At 49.4% G+C, this 22,637-nt stretch overlaps 2 protein-coding genes across 4 annotated transcripts; one reads left to right on the forward strand and one right to left on the reverse strand.

The window, feature by feature from the left end:
* Positions 1–4,609: 4,609 nt before the first annotated feature.
* LOC140559330 (uncharacterized) lies at positions 4,610–5,662 on the reverse strand. The gene has a single exon (XM_072682808.1). The coding sequence runs from the start codon at positions 5,660–5,662 to the stop codon at positions 4,859–4,861; it is 804 nt and encodes a 267-aa protein (XP_072538909.1). The 3' UTR covers positions 4,610–4,858.
* Positions 5,663–8,115: 2,453 nt separating this feature from the next.
* Positions 8,116–21,802, forward strand: ubn2a (ubinuclein 2a). Of its 3 annotated transcripts, XM_072683279.1 has the most exons (17): positions 8,116–8,588; positions 11,555–11,671; positions 11,923–12,024; positions 12,502–12,630; positions 12,765–12,856; positions 13,347–13,833; positions 14,313–14,383; positions 14,533–14,662; positions 14,797–14,903; positions 15,022–15,132; positions 15,404–15,544; positions 15,889–15,936; positions 16,317–16,362; positions 16,720–18,051; positions 18,618–18,813; positions 19,038–19,106; positions 19,817–21,802. In XM_072683279.1, the coding sequence occupies exons 1-17, from the start codon at positions 8,382–8,384 to the stop codon at positions 19,861–19,863; spliced, it is 3,432 nt and encodes a 1,143-aa protein (XP_072539380.1). In that variant the 5' UTR covers positions 8,116–8,381; the 3' UTR covers positions 19,864–21,802. The 3 variants fall into 3 exon arrangements, with proteins under 3 accessions (XP_072539380.1, XP_072539381.1, XP_072539382.1); XM_072683280.1 differs by lacking the exon at positions 19,038–19,106; XM_072683281.1 differs by lacking the exon at positions 11,923–12,024.
* The last annotated feature ends 835 nt before the right edge of the window (positions 21,803–22,637 follow it).

Here is a 22,637-nt window from a genome sequence, read left to right on the forward strand (position 1 = left end):
CCTCAGGGATGTTTAGTTGAGATGAGGTAACCAATGTTTCACCTTCTGAGTGTCACCATAGTTCAGTATATTCAGTTTCATGCAACAGCAGAGGGAACTCTTCTCTATATGTGGTAGGTCACTAATAGACGGTGTGCACTGATGTGACGTTCCCGCTGGGACACGCCCCCTTTAGTCCGACTGACTGGCTTAACAGTCTTCAGCACAGCTGCAGTGTTTATTATTGGAAACGGCCAAACGGGAACTGAAACCACAGACTATCTGCTCCAGTTAAAGGCAGCTGGACTCTACAGTGACCCCTTCATATTACCGAAGAACCAACGTCCAGCTACCTGAGGCTCAGATCACACCTGTTTAGAGGATAAAGCCTCATACCTGAGAGCACCAGTCGAGGGAACGCTCTGAGGAGTGTTTCCACTGTTTCAGTAGACTGGCTCATCCACGTTTACCTGCTTTCTCTCTTACTTGAACTCAGCATGTCGCTAAATTCACAACTACAGTGGGCTTCGGTTTCTCCACCTGTTTTCAGAGCGTGACTTCGCCACTCAGTGAGCCACGCATTTCAGAGCCTGGACTGCAGAAGTCCATTAGCTTCTCTGGTCTTTAGCTTTGGGCAGTCTGTAGGAGAGCTCATACAGTCAGACACACAGCAGATCCAGTGTTGGAGGCCTTCACACTGCTGGGCTTTTTGCCACTCAGTGGACGTGGCTGACGTGACTCCCGCCACCTGTGACGTCACTTGCATTCCCTCTATATGTTTCATATAGTCTTTGCTGTATGTGGGAAGTACATCTACATTTCATCTATAAAAACACTGCACATGTAATATTAATATACTGTAGAAATATTTCTAATGCATGTATCCATCCCAAAGGCTGTCAGTTTGTGTGGAGATTATACATGCAAATACAAAACGTGCATATTACAAGTGATGAGACTAACATTTATAAGCATGCAGACTTTTTGTATTTGTGTAAATATATATATACATATGGCTGCAACATATTATATCATATAGATTTTACAGAAATATATAATGAAACACTGCTCTGGAAACAGCGGCATATATGTGATAAATTACATTTCTGTGTGGGGGTCTTGGAGGGCTGGATTCCTGCTCTTGGTTCCTCAGCGCTGGTTTAGAGGATCTGTGATTTACAGACAAGGACATTTCTTCGTTGCTGTCTTCACCGCTGTCCTCACCTCTGTCCTCACCGCTGTCCTCGCCTCTTCCACCTCTCTAATCAGAATGCCATAAGGGCGGATTGACGACTCCACAATCTCCTTCTCCTCCTCTGCTGAGGTTCCTTCAGGGAGCCTGATGAGCCAGTACTCTGCATCATTAACCATGACTCCGTTATCAGTAACCTGTGGTGCATGAATAATTTCCCTCTTCTTTGGGTTGACCCTGTTCTGCATCATGACGTTGTAGGTCTTTCCATTCTTGGATGTAAATTTCGTGATGTATGCCTCTGCAACAGTAATATCAGGTGTTGAGTAGATACCTCGACCATACATCTGGCCTCCACCAACTCTGTATGAGGAGGTTGCGATGCCTCTGGCTCCCTTGATGCTGGTTCCATGGAAGGACACTGGCCACCCATCATTGTCCAGCCAGGCGTTTCCATCAGGGTACTTGTCCAGGACCTTCAGAGCAAAGCGGTACCACTTTGAGGGCTGAGTGTATGGCTCCCCACCACAGGGAAAAATGGAGGGGTCTGAGACATGCCTGAAATCACAATCTTTAGACCGGTCAAAGAACTGTTTGATGTCCACAAACATCTCCTTCCTCAAAGCTGACATTTCACTTCCAGTCTGTTCTTCATCACGAAGCTCTAAACCTCCAGACTCCGAGTTCGGAGACCTCAGTGGCTCGCGCGGAGATGAAGGCAGAGGAGGTCCAGCTGGTGGACCAGTGGAGATGGTCGACTCGTGCCGGGACGAGAGCAGAGAAGCTGGTAAATCGGTGGAGATGGCTGGGCTGTAGACAGCTTGGAGAAAATTTTCAGTGGTCAGTTCTTCTTCATGTGGGCTGTGATCTCCACTGCCCTCAGCGAGAGGCCTCACTGTGGTCCCGGTGAGGGCTGAGATCGCTTCGGCGAGAACGGATTCTATGTCAGACATGGTTCTCCCTCTGACTGGAAGTCACACAAAGCAGCTCTCTGCTGCACTCTGAGGTTTTGAGAAAGTGGGTTGGGTGAGGCGGAGGCGGGGGGGGGTGGTGTGGTGGTGGGATGGGGGGTTGTGTCCCTCTCAGTTAGGAGGTGTGGTCTCCCGACCACAGAGAGAAAGAGAGAGAGAGAGAGAGGGAGGCGTCAGAGAGGCTGTTACAGAGACTGGTGTGTAGATAAAGCACTCTGATTCATGCTGGTGTGTGTGTGTGTGTGTGTGTGTGTGTGTGTGTGTGTGTGTGTGTGTGTGTGTGCGTGAAGAACAGTGGGTCTCCTGATAGAGGTGACACCCTTGCATTTCTATGAATAAAACAACAAAAATATGTTAGAATAGAGTACAGCTCAAGAAGAAGCTCAAGCCCCACACCCATGATTGTGGGTTGGGTTAGGGTTGTGTTTGTATTTAAGGAGCACTAGAAAAATATTGTGTGTGAAAAGCCAGAAGACATTGTGTTTGAGCTCTAACTAATGGTATAAATACTAAAAATAAATCTAATAAAAAGTATCCTATAATGTATTTGACATTGTACAGATTAGATTACTGCAGAAAACATCAATAATAAAGAAAACATAAAATAATTTACAAAAATAAAACCCATATGAACCAGATAAACACTTCCCATTCAGGGAATGTACAAAAGCTAAAACTGTCAAAATCAGCACTAATCCCACTTTTCTCACTGGAAATAACAAAGAACACAGAACCAACGAACTGAATCAGAACTTGTAGTTTTTTGTGAATCTAAGTACACACAGAGATACACACACTAGCATTATTAATATGATTATAAAACAAAATAGATATTTACACTATCCTTTAGCAGTATTACATCTTTGCATTGATCAGATTTACAGGAGCTTGATTTGAGGAACAGGTAAGCTAGCTCGCTACCTGTCTCATGAGCCAGTCTGCACTAAAGCTGCAGGATATCCCTTATGCTATACTATGCTCACACAGTGGGGCTCTTGGCCTCTCCTCAGCTCTGTTTAATAAAGAGATGTAAGGAAAATGTAACTAGCTAGATAACATTCTGCTGTAGTGCTATCTGACCGAGCTTTAATTCAGTAATGACGAGCCCTGAATGTGCTGTAGGCTCTGCTACACACCGGACTGCTCAGGTGGAACGGGTCTAGACAGGTTCTGCACCTTGCATGAAAGCATGAACTTCAACAGAGGGGGAGTGAAGAACAGCCTCATGCAGGGTAAAATGTTACAGGAATAGTTGATGTGATTCAGCATGTGATTGAGATCATATGATCATATTATATCCCTGCAGCCCCATGCAGCACCTTACAGCACCATGCAGCACCTCGCAGCACCATGCAGCACCTCGCAGCACCTCGCAGCCCCATGCAGCACCTCGCAGCACCTCGCAGCACCATGCAGCACCTCGCAGCACCTCGCAGCACCATGCAGCACCTCGCAGCACCTCGCAGCACCATGCAGCACCTCGCAGCACCATGCAGCACCTCGCAGCACCATGCAGCACCTCGCAGCACCTCGCAGCACCATGCAGCACCTCGCAGCACCATGCAGCACCTCGCAGCACCTCGCAGCACCATGCAGCACCTCGCAGCACCTCGCAGCACCTCGCAGCACCATGCAGCACCTCGCAGCACCATGCAGCACCATGCAGCACCTCTCAGCACCATGCAGCACCTCGCAGCACCATGCAGCACCATGCAGCACCTCGCAGCACCATGCAGCACCTCGCAGCACCATGCAGCACCTCGCAGCATCATGCAGCACTTTGCAGCACCTCGCAGCACCATGCAGCACCTCGCAGCACCTCGCAGCACCATGTAGCACCATGCAGCACCTCGCAGCACCTCGCAGCACCATGCAGCACCTCGCAGTACCATGCAGCACCATACAGGCACAGAAACACATGCAGTCAGGTGATCAAGTCATCAGTAACTGTGCTGCTGTTTTCCTTTATGCTCTTCTATATAAACCCAGACTCTCAGTCCTGCAGATTCCTGTCTCTTCTGCCACCGTGTGGCTGCACCTCTCTCCCTCTGTGCTCTCAGCTCCACCGCTAAGCAAACCCCCTGTAGGAGGGACTGTGAACTCCAATGGCTGCAGTACAGAAATAAGGACAGCTGATACTGGCTGCTGATTAGTGTAATGAAAGTGACTTACTTCAAAAATGAGTTGTGTGATTGGCTTCAGTTGAAATTGATTAGCATATCATCCACCCTTAAATTACGCCCACTGATTTTCCGGCTGGCAGCATTACCCTTCTGATATCATGGTCATACCATCCTTCTAAAGCATCACAGAGCTACAGTATTTACAGTCTTTCAACCCACTGATAAACAAGTAAACAAGCTACAAACACTTGTATCTCCAGTAACTCTGCAGGAGAAGGAGAAGATGCTGTTTTACTGTAAAGGGATTTTATTGCAGGTGAATTTGGAGCGTTTCTATTGGTCCATTCATCATAAACAGAAAGTACAGAGTAGCTTCTGTGTTGAACTGATTTAGAAAATAAAAGAAGGAAAATAAAAGTTTAAGAAATTAAACTAAAGCACTTCCCTAACCCCAAAAAGAAGAAGAAGAAGAAGAAGAAAGAGAAAACAAAACAAACTAGTTATTCCGAATCAACCAGAGAAAACAGCTGTGTGTGTGAACAGGAAGACGTCAGGCCTCGGTTCCTCCCCGCTGGTGTAGAGCTGTCTGTGGTTTACACCTCTTTAATCAGAATGCCGTAAGGGCGGATGGACGCCTCCACGATCTGCTTCTCCTGCTCTGCTGAGCTTCCCTCAGGAACCGGGATGAGCCAGTAGTCTTCTTTACCAGTGATGACCCTCTTCTTTGGGTTGATCCTGTTCTGCATGATGACCTCGTAGGTTCTCCCGTTCTTGGATCTGAACTTTTTAGACATTGCGTAACCTTCTGCAATGTCGATGTCAGGTGTTGAGTAGATCCCTCGACCATAAGCCTGTCTGTCTCCAGCTCTGTAGTTGGACCTTGCGATGCCTCTGGCCCCCTCAATGCTGGTCCCGTGGAAGGACACCGGCCACTCACCGGGTGAAGACTGGCTCCTCCACCCATTCGGGCCCAGCCAGGCGTTTCCGTCAGGGTACTTATCCAGCACCTTCAGAGCGAAGCGGTACCACCCCCAGGGCCGAGTGTACGGCTCTCCACCACGAGTGCACTCCTCAGAATCAGAATCAGAGTCATCACTGAAGTCGTAATCAAAGCGCGGGTCTAAGAAGTTCTCCATGTCCACAAACAGCTCCTTCCTCAAAGCTGAAGCTCCATCACACTGTGCTGATTCAGACTCGGAGCTCAGAGAAAGCTTCTTCAGCAATGAAGTCAGAGCAGGCTGAGAAGAAGTTGGTCTTAATACAGTTAGGAGAAAGTTTTCAATGGTCAGTTCTTCATATGAGCTGTGGCCTTTGCTGTTTTCAGTGTGAGGCTTCACTGTGGTCCCGGTGAGGGCTGAGATCGCCTCCAGAAGAACGGTTCTGTCTATGTCAGGCATGATTCTCCCTCAGAGTGAAAGTGACAGAAGAGCAGCTCTCTTTCTTTTATACTCGAGAATTAGTGGATGAATTAGTGGACGTGTTTCAGTGGCTTTAAAACTCTTTCTCTTTCACTTTACCAACAAACATCCAGTGAGAAGCTGAGCTGGATTGGACAGAAACACTAGATGGACAAAAGTATTGGGACACCTGCTCTTTCATAGTTTCTTCCGAAACAAGGGTACTAAAAAGAGTGTATCCTGCTGTCCTGCTGTCTCTACTGTCCAGGGAAAAAGACTTTCTACTAGATTTTGGAGGAGCATTGCTGTGAGGATTTGATTGCATTCAGCAACAAGAGCATTAGTGAGGTCAGGATGTTAGACCTGATCTGCAGTCCAGTACTGTTGGTATCTCAGTGCACACTGGGAGTAATAGTCCTTAGCAAAGCAACCACAGACTTTAAAAAGTAAAGCTGCGTAAAGGGTCTTTGAGCAATGCCATACAACAAGGAACCAGTCCAATACCGGTTCTAATCCAGCCCAGTAAGAACATTTAGAATACATGTTCTCAACCACAACTTCAGCAGCATAAAATAAATCAACACCTGAGAATCAGACCAACATCTCTGAGCAAACGCAGACCTTCATTTCAGGACGGGACAACACAAGCTTCAACTCAGAGGCAGAGCCAATCAGAGTCTTCATTTTAGGAGAGGGGCGGGACAGAGTGAAACTCTCTTATCTGTTAGGACTTTTCTCAAGAACTCGTTTAAGAACATTCTTAAGAAGATACTGGAGAAAGAGGCCAATAATGTTTCCAAGAATGTTCTTAAAGGAGTTCCTGAGAAAAGTCCTGACAGGAAGTCCAGTTCAGGTCCCTGATGAGTTTAAAGAGCAGCACTGTTCACAGCTCTGCTCTTACACTGATGATCCCACTCTCCCCCTGAACTGAACACACCCCTAATAAGACACACTGCTGGGTGTCAGAACCTTTCACTCAGAAAGCACCTTCATTCTTAAGGGTGTGAGGAAAAAGCGGGTGGACAGGAATGTTCATCATGAGAGTGTGTTTGCGGCCGTGCAGGTTCCTCCTGTGTGTCTGTACAGTCTGGGTTGGTATCAAATAACCTGAAGATCAGTCAACACAACCCATGATTCTCCTCTGGAAATCCCACCAGGAGCAGCCAGGAACCCATAACAACCACCTAGAATGATGATCACTTAGCAACTGTATAACTACCACCTGAGATACCATAGCAACCATTTAGCAACATAACAGCAAGTCTTGTTCTTGCTTTCTTCAAGGTTAACCTGTGGAGATATTTTGATCAGGGCTAATTTTAGCACCCAGATTAAATTTAGACTTTATATTTATCTTATTTTTGTTTATTAGGCAGAGAGAGACTGCAGCAGGTGTTGCCAGGAAACCCACAGGTGGAGCACATCATCCAAATCCTGTAGATTTCTTATATATGATGACATGTACGTGATGAAAGTACAAACCCCTCATTTCCTCCTGAAAGAGAAATAAACTTAATCCATTAATTCTGGTGTACTTTGTTATATGTGCTCATATTTCTTATATTGATTTTATAAACAAGAACAAACAATAACTTACACGTATAGTAATTGGAAATGCACATGAACAAGTTAATAAACAAATATATTATTAAACATGAATGGATAAATAAAATACAGCGCTCTTTACATACCACTGTGTTGCATGTCTCAAAATAACACTCCACACTACAAACCGCCCTTAAATATAATCTCCCTTGTGAGGTAAGTAAATCAATAATGGGGACCAAATCTTATCAATATCATCAATCACATTCCCCTGCTGTTTATTTAGCCTTGCTGTTCCTCTTTGTAGTGGTAAAACTCTGTGTTACTGTTACTGCTGGAGGTTGATCTCTTCTCCACTCAGTCAGAATACACTTCAGCACAGAACTGATACTGCCTTTATTCACACTAATATCTCTACTATCAGATTTAATATAGGTGCTCATATTCACACTAATAACAGCTCGTGCACCTTGCAGGACCCTGCAGCACATCACATGCTTCATGTACAGGAACATCACCCAGGCACAGGTACACACGCAGGCAGGTGATCAGTCAGCATGCTGATGTTTTTCTTCGAGAGCTTCAGTGTTCAGCTCCCTCCTGCCACCGTGTGGCTGCAGCGCTGTCCTGCTGTGTCCTGCTGTGTCCTGCTGTGTCCTGCAGCAGGACCTCTCCCACATTCGGCCTGTAAGAGTCTCAAACTCAACACGACGCTGTCCAGGCAGATCTCAGGGCAGATCTCAGGGCAGATCTTCCGAGGTTTTGGCAGAGTAGAGTGAGAGCGGCCTTCCCGGGGTCTCGCACTGTGGGTGACGCGAGTGGGCGTGGCTTCTTGTAACAAGGCGGGCTTTGGTGTTGTTGTGGGCGTGTCATCCCTGCCAACCCGACCGCGATTGGACACAGCGCCATCCGCGCATGCGCAGTGCGCGTTCTCCCTCCCGTTATGTTATTTACTCTTCCACATCCAAGATGGCCGCAGGCAGCGCGGCGCTGGGAGCCTCAGCAGCGGCTTTAGCCGCTCCGCACCCGGTGGCCCAGGCTCCGTGACCCCGCGCAGGACCTCCAGCAGCTTCGCCAGCCTCTCGTAGGCGGTTTGAGCGCGTCTGCAGCCGGTACGGAGCGCCGCTTGGTGCGAGGCAGCGCGGATTTCTCGCTCTTTCGTCCGCGGAGCTGGATGGCTGAGGCCGGCAGGGCGCTGCAGCAGCCGCCGCCGCTGGGGCTCTGCGACCCGGCCACCAGGAGGGTCAGGCGGCCTGACGCGGAGAATGGAACCAGCACCGGGACCGGGACCGGGACCGTTCGTCTGCAGCTGAAGCTGTCCGAGCCAAACGAGCTCTCTTCTCCTGAATTCAACTACGGCGAGCTGATCCAGTCCCTGCAGGTATCCAGAACCGGAACCGACAGACACTGACCTAACTTACCCTGCCTGTCCAAAAGTTTGTAGACACCTGCCTCTTCTCAGATCAGGGGTTTTAATAGGCTGTGTGTGTGTGTGTGTGTGTGTGTGTGTGTGTGTGTGTGTGTGTGTGTGTGTGCGGGGGTTTATTGCATCAGTGCTGTTTGGGTTTGGGTTTTTGAGTTTTATTAAATGTTTGAGTGTAAAGGTTTGATGTTGAGCTCGAGCTGTCTAACATCGACTGAACGTTTAGTATTTAAGACCTTCAGGTTCAGATTCACTGTAATGGAGCAGATCCGGACAGCAGGAGCAGCGTTTACTACAGGGAGGCCTTTTCACTTGATGTGGAAGCATTTGAAACATTGCTGTGAGGAAGGAGTTGATTGCATTCAGCCCCACTGAAGTAAGAGCATTAGGGAGTTCTGCCACCCCAGAGGTGTTGTCTTTACACCCCTGTACCCCACACTGCGTGCACTTTAAAGTAGCGGAAGTCGCATTAGAAGGGCTGTCCGGATACTTTTGGACCGTCTCAAACACCTGATCCAGCTAATCGAGCCCTCCTGGAGACCGGCAGCAGGGTGGGTCAGCGCCGCCGCCGCCACTGGAGGTCCGCTCAGACACCTGAACCACAGCACTGGGGTGAAGTTTACACTGCAGGGGGGTTTAGTCCTGTTCAGAGAGTTTACACTGCAGGGGGGTTTAGTCCTGTTCAGAGAGTTTACACTGCAGGGGGGTTTAGTCCTGTTCAGAGAGTTTACACTGCAGGGGGGTTTAGTCCTGTTCAGAGAGTTTACACTGCAGGGGGGTTTAGTCCTGTTCAGAGAGTTTACACTGCAGGAGGGTTTAGTCCTGTTCAGAGAGTTTACACTGCAGGGGGGTTTAGTCCTGTTCAGAGAGTTTACACTGCAGGGGGGTTTAGTCCTGTTCAGAGAGTTTACACTGCAGGGGGGTTTAGTCCTGTTCAGAGAGTTTACACTGCAGGGGGGTTTAGTCCTGTTCAGAGAGTTTACACTGCAGGGGGGTTTAGTCCTGTTCAGAGAGTTTACACTGCAGGGGGGTTTAGTCCTGTTCAGAGAGTTTACACTGCAGGGGGGTTTAGTCCTGTTCAGAGAGTTTACACTGCAGGAGGGTTTAGTCCTGTTCAGAGAGTTTACACTGCAGGGGGGTTTAGTCCTGTTCAGCGAGTTTACACTGCAGGAGGGTTTAGTCCTGTTCAGAGAGTTTACACTGCAGGGGGGTTTAGTCCTGTTCAGCGAGTTTACACTGCAGGGGGGTTTAGTCCTGTTCAGCGAGTTTACACTGCAGGGGGGTTTAGTCCTGTTCAGAGAGTTTACACTGCAGGGGGGTTTAGTCCTGTTCAGAGAGTTTACACTGCAGGGGGGTTTAGTCCTGTTCAGCGAGTTTACACTGCAGGGGGGTTTAGTCCTGTTCAGCGAGTTTACACTGCAGGGGGGTTTAGTCCTGTTCAGCGAGTTTACACTGCAGGGGGGTTTAGTCCTGTTCAGCGAGTTTACACTGCAGGGGGGTTTAGTCCTGTTCAGCGAGTTTACACTGCAGGGGGGTTTAGTCCTGTTCAGAGAGTTTACACTGCAGGGGGGTTTAGTCCTGTTCAGCGAGTTTACACTGCAGGGGGGTTTAGTCCTGTTCAGCGAGTTTACACTGCAGGGGGGTTTAGTCCTAGAGCTTCTGTGCTCTACAGGTTTTGTAGGGTTAGGAGGTTAGGAGTAAGGTACAGTTCAGACCTGTGACATTAGTGTTAATAGTGTTCAAATGCTGCTGCTGCTCTTCAGAATGAGAAGCTCTTGTTTCTCATTTTTACTGGATTCATGATCACCTGCTTTATCTGTTCTGATGAGATCTGGAGCTTCTACAGTAGAACCTCTGAGAGACTGGGTTTCGAATAATGGGATTAGGGGTCTAAAACTTCAGTACAGAACCGTATCTGTTTTGAGTACATCTTGGTGTCCAGCTGTGTACTGATTTAGGTGCTACTTTAGGTGAACAGTCCTGAAGTGTGTTCTCTGTCCTCACTAACTACATTGGTGTCAGTGTGTTCCGTTTCCAGGCCTCTGGAATCTGCAGTGGTCACAAACCAGTGCAGTGAGGGAACTCAGGGTCCAGTGCAGAACGTTTGCTGAGGGAACCCAGGGTCCAGTGCAGAACGTTTGCTGAGGGAACCCAGGGTCCAGTGCAGAACGTTCACTGAGGGAACCCAGTGTCCAGTGCAGAACGTTTGCTGAGGGAACACAGGGTCCAGTGCAGAACGTTTGCTGAGGGAACCCAGTGTCCAGTGCAGAACGTTTGCTGAGGGAACACAGGGTCCAGTGCAGAACGTTTGCTGAGGGAACCCAGTGTCCAGTGCAGAACGTTTGCTGATGCTAATGCTGTTTCAGCGCAGTGCAGCTCACCACCCAGGGCTTTACAGCAGGTGTTTGTGTGGTTTAGGCACATGGTTCTCAAAGTGAGGTCCAGAATGTACAGAACAGAGTCTCAGTAAGAGCCGTGTGTGTTCTGCCGTGTTCTAGTTACAGTCATGTCAGTGTGTCCATTTCTAGCCTCCTGTTGTTGCCTCTCGGAGTGCAGAAGGGTAAGTGAGGGGTAGAGCAGGTGATTGCTCTAGGCTCGGTGGGTGGGGCTCGCCTGCTCTAGGCTGAGTGGGTGGGGCTCGCCTGCTCTAGGCTGAGTGGGTGGGGCTCGCCTGCTCTAGGCTGAGTGGGTGGGGCTCGCCTGCTCTAGGCTCGGTGGGTGGGGCTCGCCTGCTCTAGGCTCGGTGGGTGGGGCTCGCCTGCTAGGCTGAGGCGGGGTTCTGGGGGTTTTTGGAAGTTTAGCTCGGTGGCAGTTCAGCTGAACTGTGGTCTGATAAGAGGTTTTGCGGTGTGTTTATTTGGCTCCACCTGAAGAGTGTTTATCTGTCCTCAGGGTTTGAAGCATGTCTGTGTTTTTCATTACAGGCCAAGAAGGATCCGCCACGCGCTGCACCTGCCCGGGACCCCACTGACCCCTTCATTGGCGATGCAGGAGAGAGGCAGGAAGTGGAGGCTTTGGCCAAAAAGTTTGAGAGTAAATATGTAAGTTACGAGCGAGAGAACGCTCCTGCTCCTACTGACTGCAGAATAATAAATAATAACTGTGCCTTATGTTCGATTCAGTGAATGAACTCAGAACAGGTGCTGTTACTGTATGAGGGTTTATTCTCCCACATTTACACGCAGACCAGCAGAGTGCTGCATGTAGCTGCAGGGCAGTGTGAGTGTGCAGTGATTTCCAGCTCATCCTCAGGTCGTCACTGACCGGGTGTTTCGGGGCGGGGGGGTTACAGGGTACACCCTGCATGAAGAAGAGGAAGGACAGAGTGCAGGATCTCGTTGACATTGGATTTGGTTACGATGAGAGCGACTCTTTCATAGACAACTCCGAAGCTGTGAGTGTCCAGATACATAATGCTAGAGTTCTGTGATCTCCTTACTGACGTGTGTTTAGTAGAGTCTAAGATTAGAGGAGCTTTAAAGTCTAGTCTATTTAAACTAGCTGAGGTTCTTCTTCAATAAACAGTAAGTCACTCTGGAAATGTACATCACTTCAGAACACCTCAGAACCTCCCGTCAGACCTGGACTCGCCCCTCCCTCTGGACTCGGCACGTTACACCTCCCCTCTAGACGTTGCTCTCCCCTCCAGATTTTACACTTCAGGCTTTACCCCTTCCTTCACACATCAGATCCCTTTACACCTCAGTTTAGATTTCACACTTTAATTATTTAGCCTTTGTTGCTTTTATTGTGGTGCGGTGATGAAGCAAACACAGCTGTGATATGTTAATGTAGTGTAGTGTGTGTGTGCTGAGTGTGTGCTGAGTGTGTGTGTGTAGCTGATGGTAGCTGTGTGTGTGTTCGGTTGCAGTATGATGAGCTCGTTCCAGCGTCTCTCACCACAAAGCTGGGCGGCTTCTACATCAACACGGGAACGCTGCAGTTCCGCGTGGCCTCAGAATCTGAGGGAGAGGACCCTAACGGAGATGAGCAAGCAAGGGTGAGTGGGAAAACCACGTATCTTACCTTCAGCAGAGTGGTGGTGGTGATGTTGATGATGAAGAGGGAATGAGGGGTGCAGACTGATGGAATTCTCTTTAGAAGCTGTGCTAAAGTTCTAAACGTCCTCTGTAGGAAGGGGAGGAGTCCGGGCTGAAGAGGAAGAGGAGGAAGGATGAAGACGCAGAGGAGAAGAAGCTGAAGACAACCCAGCCGGCTAAGCAGGGGTGAGGTCTCAGAGCTCTCATAACAATAACACACGTCTGGATTCACTGCAGTCTCTTATTTTATCTGTGATCCTGTTGGGGTTGAGATCTATTAGTCTCGCCTGCGCGCGGCTCGTAGCTTGTGACGAACAATTCTTCTCTGTACGGTTAAAATTTTACCCAGATGTAATGGTTGTAGCGCTGAAATAAGAAGTCAGGAAACGTCTTTATGACCTCACTGAATCTAGCACTTGTCGCTGAATGCAGTCAAATCCTCACAGCAATGCTCCTTCACAATCTAGTAGAAGGTCTTCTTCTCTTCACAGTAGAGACAGATGCTCCAACAAAATCCTGTGAAGGAGCAGGTGTCCCAATACTTTTGTCCATTTTGTGGTTAGAAACATGCATAGAGATAAAGAATAAAGTAGTCCGTGGTTAAGGTCAGGGAGCAGCATGTCAGCTGCAGTGGGGGGTAGTGACGTGGTGCCGGGTTGTGCCGTTTCTGCTGCAGGTTGGCGTCGCTGAACGTCCTGCGGCCGGAGAAGAGGAAGAGGAAGAAGCTGATGAAGGACTCGCTGTGTCTGGCCGCGATGCTGCGCCGCTTCACAAAGGAAAAGGAGGAGATGCACAAACAAACTGCGGTGGGTGTAAATCCCACGCTGACCAACAACCCACCTCACACACACGTCCTCCCCACCAACGCCACCAACCATGACCCGCTGCTCACTGACCTGACCTCTGACCCTGCTGTGATGTCACTGCTGACCAGCTCCAATGAGAGCGAGCTGCAGGACCTGCTGTGTGACCTGGACTTCAGCACGCTGGAGGCTGGACCGCAGCTGTCCGCCACAGGCAGGGAGAACGGACAGCCGGCTGTAGGAGTGGCACCGAAAGCGCTAGGTGGAGCTTTATATGGGGGGGCGGGGCTTCTCTCACCTCCGCCGCTGCCAGAGGGACTGCCTGGACCCCTGGTCAAACGCATCGAAGACCTGCGAGCAGTAAGTACCAGGACAGCCACCAGGCAGTTTACACTAATCAGTTCATTTGTCAATGAGTCGTGACTGACAGTGTGTGGATCATATGAAAATTACAGAGCTTTATAGAGCGCCCCCTACACTTCCTGTAGTGTATTACAGTCTGTCAGAATGAGTGTGTGGATCATATGATCATTATAGAGCGCCCCCTACGCTTCCTGTAGTGTATAACAGTGTCAGAATGAGCGTGTGGATCATATGAGCATTATAGAGCATTATAGAGCGCCCCCTACGCTTCCTGTAGTGTATTACAGTCTGTCAGAATGAGCGTGTGGATCATATGATCATTATAGAGCTTTATAGAGCGCCCCCTACGCTTCCTGTAGTGTATAACAGTCTGTCAGAATGAGCGTGTGGATCATATGAACATTATAGAGCGCCCCCTACGCTTCCTGTAGTGTACTACAGTCTGTCAGAAAACTGTGCCCGTTCTCTTCCATCAGGCATCGCGTCAGTTTGACCAAGAGGGCAGAAAGAAGTTCTTCACTTTGGACATGAATAATATCCTACTGGAGTGAGTACTGCCATACCAGCTGTCTGTGTTTGAAGCCCTGATTAGCACTGGAGCGACAAATATGGCTAACTTACAGCCTACCACCTATAGCCTCTCTCTGTCTGTCTCTCTCTCTGTCTCTCTGTCTGTCTCTCTGTCTCTCTCTGCAGTATAGAGCTGCAGGTGCAGGAGCAGCCCCCAGCCGTGCGTTCAGGTGTGTATTCTCACCTGGAGGCCTTTGTGCCCTGCAATAAAGAGACTCTTCTCAAGCGCCTCAAGAAGCTCAGCCTGAACATCCAGGTATCACACTGTCTGTCTGGCCGTCTGTCTGGCCGTCTCTAATGATATGTACTGTACATTGTCAGTCAGCTTCACTGTTCCTTACAAGTGGTGTGTGTGTGTGTGTGTGTGTGTGTGTGTGTGTGTGTGTTTAGGACGATCGTCTGCGTACCCCTCTGTTGAAGCTGAAGCTGGCTGTGTGCAGCGTGATGCCGGAACAGACCGCCAGATACAACATGGACTGCTTAGCCAGAGTGGCGAAGTACGGCCTGCAGGACTAAGCTGAGAATACAACTGAAACTGGTCTGGACTTTTAGTGCTGAACTGTAAAGTGTGTGTCTGTGTGTGTCTGTGTGTGTCTGTGTGCATGTGTCTTGCAGGCAGCAGATGGAGGATGGAGAGAGGAATGGTTCGGAGGAGGAAGAGGAGGAGAAACCGGGGAAGAGGGTGATGGGACCACGGAAAAAATTTATTTGGGATGACAAACTCAGGTTGGCACTGCGCCCCCTCCAGCCGTTTACTCCCCACCCACTCAGCCTCCAGCCGTTTACTCCCCACCCAGTCACATGATTAGGAGTGCTACAGTTTGGATAGATTTTTGGTGGCACAGTACACAGCAGCCAATCAGAGCAGAGCTCATTTACATATCAGTCTAAATGGATACAGAGAGTTTGGTCTAAAAGTGTAAAATACCTCTGTGTGTGTGTGTGTGTGTGTGTGTGTGTGTGTGTGTGTGTGTGTGTGTGTGTGTGTTGGTTGCAGGGCTCTGCTGTGTAACCTGGTGCGTGTGAAGCTGAAGTGTTATGAGCAGGAGAAGTGCTCTCTCTCTGTAGAGGACTACCTCAAGGCCTTCATGGAGAACGAGGTCAAACCACTCTGGCCCAAAGGATGGATGCAGGCCAGGTGTGTGTCTGTGTGTGTCTGTGTGTGTCTGTGTGTGTCTGTGTGTGTGTCTGTGTGTGTCTGTGTGTGTCTGTGTGTGTCTGTGTGTGTCTGTGTGTGTCAGGAACAAACTCCCTGTGACTGACTGTGAGAAGGCCTGCTCAGACCTGCACTTTTTAAAGTTTCTCTGTAGTGCTGATATCATGAGCGCCCCCTATTGGGTCAGATGTGAAACAGCCCAAACACAGTTTTGGTTTTGTTCATATTTATTACTGTAATAATAATAATAATAATAATAATAATCTGCTGAGTTGTAAGTTAAAGTGGTTTTGTGTGTGTGTGTGTGTGTGTGTGTATTATTACAGGATGCTGTTTAAGGAGAGTCGTGTGGTACACGGTCACCTCACCGGCCTGTGAGTACACCTGCTTTGATGAAGCACAAAGTTATGAAATGTATATTTTAGAAATTATTCAACTCACATAATTTGACTGATTATAGATTTGAAAGAAGATCAATATTCTGATAACTGTTAAAATCAGCTCACAGTTCCTGTACTGGCTGATCTCACAGTGCATTCTGATAAACAGCAGCCTCAGTAATATACATACTGTGGTCCTGGGGGCGGGGCTACACACAGGTTTCCTGTGATGCTGATCGAACCGGGAGGTTTACTTTAGTGTTGAGATTCAGTCTGTTTTTAGGGTCGAGCGGTTAGACAGGGGTTCTGCTCCGCCACTGTGAGGACAGTCAGTTATCTGTGTTATTTGACGGATGTCTGTCTTTTTGTTTCAGGGGAAAGAAGAGGATCCTTCCGACCCCCAAACCTGTTAAAGTAAAGGTTAGGAACCCTCACTGTGGTAATGGCTGTTCACTAGGGCTCCACAGGCCGTGAAGACAACAAGCTGTCCTGCAAATTAGAAGAGAAATGAAACCCCGTTAGCAGCATCGCAGTCTGTGCCTCCAGACTGAGGGAATTATTACTGTGAACAGGAACAGGGGGGAACTGTCCCACACTGTTCTGGTGGAGCTTTGGTGTCCTGAACCGCTCCTAGTATAGTTAAACTTTTAGTGCATGTGAGCTTCAACTATGAGCCTTTATTTGCACCGTGCTGATGAGTGTATGTGATGTTTAATAGCTTGTTAGCTGGTTTTGTAATCCCTGTAATCTCCTCCTCCTCCTCCTCCTCCTTTCCAGGAGTTGGAATGGAACCAGCGGCCAATCCTGCCGGTGGCCCCGGTGGCACCTCCAGCGCTACCTGGCCCTGTGCGCCTGCCACACTCCCCCATGTCGGAGCCCATCTGCCTCTCGGACTCACTGGATGATGACCTGGCCACCAACTCTCTGGACTCTATTGCTCATGCGCTCTCTCTGCTCAGCAGTGCTGCTAACGGTGTCGCGGCTAACTCTGCTGCTGCCGCTTCCTCGTCTCCTCATGGCATCAGCGGGCACGGTTCTCTCGCGCCGAGTCCGGCTCGGTCCGTCTCCACCACCTCGGTCACTTCCTCTACTCTCCCCTCCGCTCCTTTGTCAGGTCCCGGCCGAGCGGAGGTCTTTTCTGGGCTGAAGGAAACCGCGTCACTACAGAGAAACGCAGCAGCGCCCACTAGTGTTGCTAACAGCACTGCTAGCAGGTCAAGCAGCATTGTTAGTGTGACTACTGCACAACCGCTTAAGCCCCGCCCACCTCCAACAGCCTCTCCGCTTCGCCCACCTCCAACAGCCTCTCCGCTTCGCCCACCTCAGCAGAGGCCATTTACGGTGAAGCCAGGCCACTCGGCGCCACCTACAGGTCAGCCCAAGAACTTGGCAAACAAACCAGCTGACGCTAACAGGAGCGTGGGAGTGACTGGGGTTGTGCAGCAGCCTCGTGCAAACTCCCACGCTTCACCACTCAACTCCAAAAGCCCCCAGCAGATGGCGAGAGTACCCAACTCACCCTGCCAGTCTCCTACGCCTCCCTCACCCTCCAGCCTCCACCCACAGAGCAAAATTCAAACGCACACCCCACCCCTGGTGCACCACCAGCCCGGCTTCATAACGCCCATGCAGGCTACCATCACCAAGTCTTCCCACAGCAGCAGCAGCTCGCCCATCGTTAAACTTACCCACCGGCCACCCGCCCCCACGCCTCCGCCCTCAACCCCCACACCCACTTCCTCCCCCCGGCCCCAGATCATGACCCCACCTCTTCAGTACAGTCCTAAAAGCCCCGGGTTAAGGCCGCCCTTCAGTGTCAGCTCTGCTGTTAAAACCAGCGCCCAGCAGACGAGCTACAGCTTTGCCGGTGCACAAAAAACCTCCAGTCCACTCGGGGGCGCCAGCGCAGGCGTTACTAACCACAGCCCTATAGCCACATCTCAGACTGCTGGCTTCCAGGACACTAGCCCATCCCCTTCAGCTGTCCCGGCCAACCACGGACAGAGACAGAGGCCTGTGGGAGGTGCTAGCCAGAGTGCCAAATCTTTGGCCAATCGCACGTCAGCCATGGGATTGACCGCTCCATCTGACCCCGCCCTCTTGTCGCAGGTATGGGAGTTCCATTTATTACTTTCAAAAATGGGTACAGATCACGTGTGGGGAGGAGTGAAAGGATGGGTACGATTATAGATGGGCATGGAACAGTATGAATAAGGGTGGAGATATACCCCATCTATACGGGGTACGGATGGGCAATGAGTATAGACAGGTTGGGTATGAATACAGGTGGGTGTAGATGGGCTTGGGTGTAGATGGGCTTGGGTATGAGTATAGGTGGGGATGGGTGTAGATGGGCTTGGGTACGAGTATAGGTGGGGATGGGTGTAGATGGGCTTGGGTGTAGATGGGCTTGGGTATAGGTGGGGATGGGTGTAGATGGGCTTGGGTGTAGATGGGCTTGGGTATGAGTAAGGGTGGGTGTGAGTTTGGGTGGGGGTGGGTGTAGATGGGCTTGGGTGTAGATGGGCTTGGGTATGAGTATAGGTGGGGGTGGGTGTAGATGGGCTTGGGTATGAGTATGGGTGGGTGTGAGTTTGGGTGGGGGTGGGTGTAGATGGGCTTGGGTGTGAGTTTGGGTGGGGGTGGGTCCGGGTTTGATGAGCTCTCTCTGTCAGGTTTCTTCTGCAGCGAGCGGAAGTCTCCTGAGCTCTGTGGGTGCGACTCTGCCTCTGAGTTTCGGGATGTTGGGTGGTCTGGTGCCCATCTCTCTGCCCTTTCAGTTCCCCCCTCTTCTGAACTTCACTCCGCCCGGCCCGGCCAGTGCGGGGGGAGCTTCACCCGCCCCCAACTCAGGATACAGTCTGACTCAGAGTGAGTGAATTCAGCAGCGCGTGTGTGTGTGTGTGTGTGTGTGTGTGTGTGTGTGTGGCTGATGGGCTTTTGCTGCTGGATGTTGGGTCTGTTCCCCCCTGTGTTCGTGTTTAACCTCTACACCCCCCCCCCCCCTTTTTTTTTTTTTTTTTTCCTCTCTCTCTCTCTCGCGTGCTGGTGCTGTGGTCTCCCCCACCCCCTCCGCCCGTGTCCTGCCCCCCCAGATTTGTTTAAGAGTTTGCAGTCAGGTGCCCAGGCTGCTCTACCTCCCCACCTGCAACTTGCTTTCTCAGGTAATCTGCCCTCCCTCACTCTCCATTTTCCCCCCATCCCCCCGGCTCACCCACGCCCTCTGCTGCTCGTGTGCTTCCTCTGCAGCCCTGCTCGTCTTTCTGCTCTTATTCAGCCTCCAGGTGGTGCTGTGATGATGATGATGATGATGAAGACTACAGGGATACCCTGTCTGACTGCAAAGAGTAGTAGATAAGCATCAATAGAGGGCGCTCTAACAGTCAGTCCAGATGCTGTGCTGGAGCTTAGGCCCGGTTCTGTTTAAAGGGACGTTTGGTTAATCAGCAGTAGAGCCGGTTCCTCTGTGTCCGGCAGCCGTTCGTCTGCTTTTCACTAAGTATTTCCCTGTTGCTCTTTTTACACCCAAGACTTTAATTCTTTAGAGATTCGGAGTTAAAGATTCGTGTAAAGAAATGGTGAGATATTAAGATCGTATTGATGAATGGTAAAGCTGTTGGTGGGATTTGCAGTGAGATTTGGTTGTGCACAGGTTCTTAAATAAGATAATGAGTTTGTCTCTGGATTGAAGCAGCTGTCTCGCTCCCTACAGCCTACATAGGCAGCACGCTGACTCCCTGACTCGCCTCCGCTGCTTCCGCCTCATTGGTGGCGTTCATCAGGGTTCATGTTTTTGAAGACTGTAGAAGATTGTAGACCGCGGCTGATCCAGCCTTTCCTCTGAATCCGCGTTTCTTTCCTTCTCTTTTCCCAGATTTGAACCAAAGCCAGGCCGGAGACGTGAAGAGGAAGTCCCACTGACCGAGCGTGACCAGAATGTACCAGTCCGCTGACACTAAACAGATACACAGATACACAGATAACGGTCTGATTGATTACCTGATTAAATGCTAGAGTTTTGCTTTTGGACCTAACCGCCGATTAACAGCCCTGTTTCTCCAGATAACAGCGTTTATTTTAGCGGAGGAGCGCGTAGCTTTTAGCCTTTTAATTTCGTCAGTATGTTTACACTACAAGACCTTAATCACTGTGGAGTGGGGGGGTCGGGGGGGGGGGGAGTAGAAGCAACATAATTTAATTTCTATTTAAGTGTGTGTGTGTGTGTGTGCGCGTGTGTGTGCGCGTGTGTGTGTGTTGGGCTGGAGACGTGCGTCCCTGTGTGTTGTTTTCTGTTGAGAGACGCAGCGTTTCTCCTCTAGACTGTTAAAGCAGTAGCTCTCAGTAATAACGTGGGTTAGTTATTTATAGCTTTTGCCGCAGGGACGAGCGTTCTGGGCTTAGAAGAAGAAACTGGGTATGTACATAAATATACACATATATACACAAATATTATATGCTATATTTCCAGGTCAGTATGAAGTGTGTGTGTGTGCGAGCGCTCATATACACCCCTCACGTGTTTCTGGTGCTGTGGATCACACTGGACCTTCTTCTAAACACTTGAATAAGTTCCTTTTAGTGCGAGTGTGTGAGTGAGAGAGAGAATGGGGGGGTCGGGGTTTAGGACCGTAGCTTACTTGAACTTTATTTTCTGAAGGATTTTCTGGTTTTCTGGTTTCAGTAACGGAACAGAACACTTTCCAAACTCTTTCAATACAAACAGAGACGCCTTAGTTTGTGAAGTTCACTGAAAAACTATGCAGGACTGTAAACGCTTCAATGCAAAAACACAAGCTGTTGCTTAGCTTGCCTCTTCTGGTTAACTGTTAAAGTGTGTGTGTATGTGTGTGTGTGTGTGTGTGTGTGGACCGTATTGTCACTGTCCCACTGAAACCTCGTCACACCACAGGTGATGCAGTTAAATATACCCTATGTCCAAATGTTTGTGGACACCCCTTCTACTAAATGCATTCAGCTACTTTTAGTCCCACCCATTGCTGACGCATGCAATTGTACACACCATGCTTATCTAGCCAATAGAATAGGACTCTCTGGAGCAGATCATCATCATGACCCTATTGGCTCCATGCTGCCTAATGCCAGGCGTGGGCTAGAGGGGTAAAAAGCCCCCCAGCATTGAGGAGCTGTGGAGCAGTGGAAGAACTGTGTTGGTGGATGGTACCTGGGATGAGTTTGGGATGATGTGGGGTGGTAATCACTAATGTTCTTGTTGCTGAAAGCAATCAAATCCTCACAGCAATGCTCCTCTTAAATGTAGTAGAAGGTCTTCTTATCTGGATCAGCTTCTTTTAATCCCCTTGCTTTCAGAAGAAATGAGGGCGCAGGGTTTGGACAGCTAAAAGGCCTAAAACGTAAAAGTTCTTGACAAGGTTTGGTCGGAGCAGTGACGATACGGTTCCGTAGTCCAGAGCTGAGAGAATTTAGAAATACCTCCATTTAACGATCAGTTCTTCCTCCACCTTCCTCATCCTCCAGTTTCCAGCTCTGCTGTCTGGCCTCTGATTTGGACCGTCTGATGCTCTGGAAGAGTTGAATTTGAGTGATGCCACCAAAGACCATAGACATTAGACTGTGTGTGTGTGTGTGTGTGTGTGTGTGTGTGTGTGTGTGTGTGTGTGTTTCTTCCAGTGTGCCCATATCAGATCATTGTAACATCTGTAGCGTAGGCCGAACTGAGGCGTGCTCCTGGGTTTACTGTATGTGGATGTTGTTGGTGGTTTATATGGTTTAGTTCTTTCTAACGCGGCTGATCTGGAGTTAAGCTCATGTTTCGTCTCCTTTCTTTCAGGTAGATTATTTTCGTCTGTGATTCTGTAATAAAAACTACTGTCATTTCTGTCATGCGGCTCCAGTGTTTTCTACCCATTTACTAAAGGGGGGTTGGTGGGTTTGATGGGTAATGCTCTGTTCTAGATAACTTTACCCACTCAGAACTGTTCTCAGGACACTGACCGCAGTGAAACAGGGGGAACTTCTATCCAGACCTGCATGCCTGGATGGTGTCCTCCTTCCAGTTTGGAACAGGCAGCTGTGGGTCGTCAGCAGAGCAAGGAAAGCTAACGGCACCCCTGCTCAGACTCTGTGCCCAGCTGATGTGAGACACGTCTGCACAGCCCTGTACAGGATTACTGTTTATTTTAATCAGTGTAATGAACTGTACACAGATCACGGCTCCGCTTAGAAATCTGGTAAATTCAGCAAATAACCAAAATTCTGCTGTAAAACACAGAGGGCGCTCTCTTTACATTTTAAAAGATCAACAAAACATGCAGTCTGACCCAGGAGGTTTATACTTTAGCCTAAGACTGTATTTCACTGTAATCAGCAGGGGTCCTAGCACAGAGCCCTGAGGGACAGCACACCCTCTTGCAGTGAATATGGAGAGCCAATGGAAAAACACCTGTAGGATGAGCACTTCCTCATCACAGAAGAAACGGAGCAGCTCTCTCCTGCACTGATGAAGGAACCGATTTCTGGGTCAACCTTCAGGACCGAAGCAGAAACGGAGCTGACGGACGGAGGATTTGAGAGAAGTGGAAGAAAGAACAGAGAAAGCAATTCTGACACTTTTTCCTCATGTAGGTTTTATTTGGGTGAGGGTCATTATGGAAGACGTGACGAACACATTACGAGATCCTGAAACCTTTTGGTACCGAAAACCCAAAGAGGAGAGT

This window comes from Salminus brasiliensis, chromosome 7, assembly GCF_030463535.1.
Source record: "Salminus brasiliensis chromosome 7, fSalBra1.hap2, whole genome shotgun sequence".
In the NCBI taxonomy this organism is placed as follows: Eukaryota; Metazoa; Chordata; class Actinopteri; order Characiformes; family Bryconidae; genus Salminus; species Salminus brasiliensis.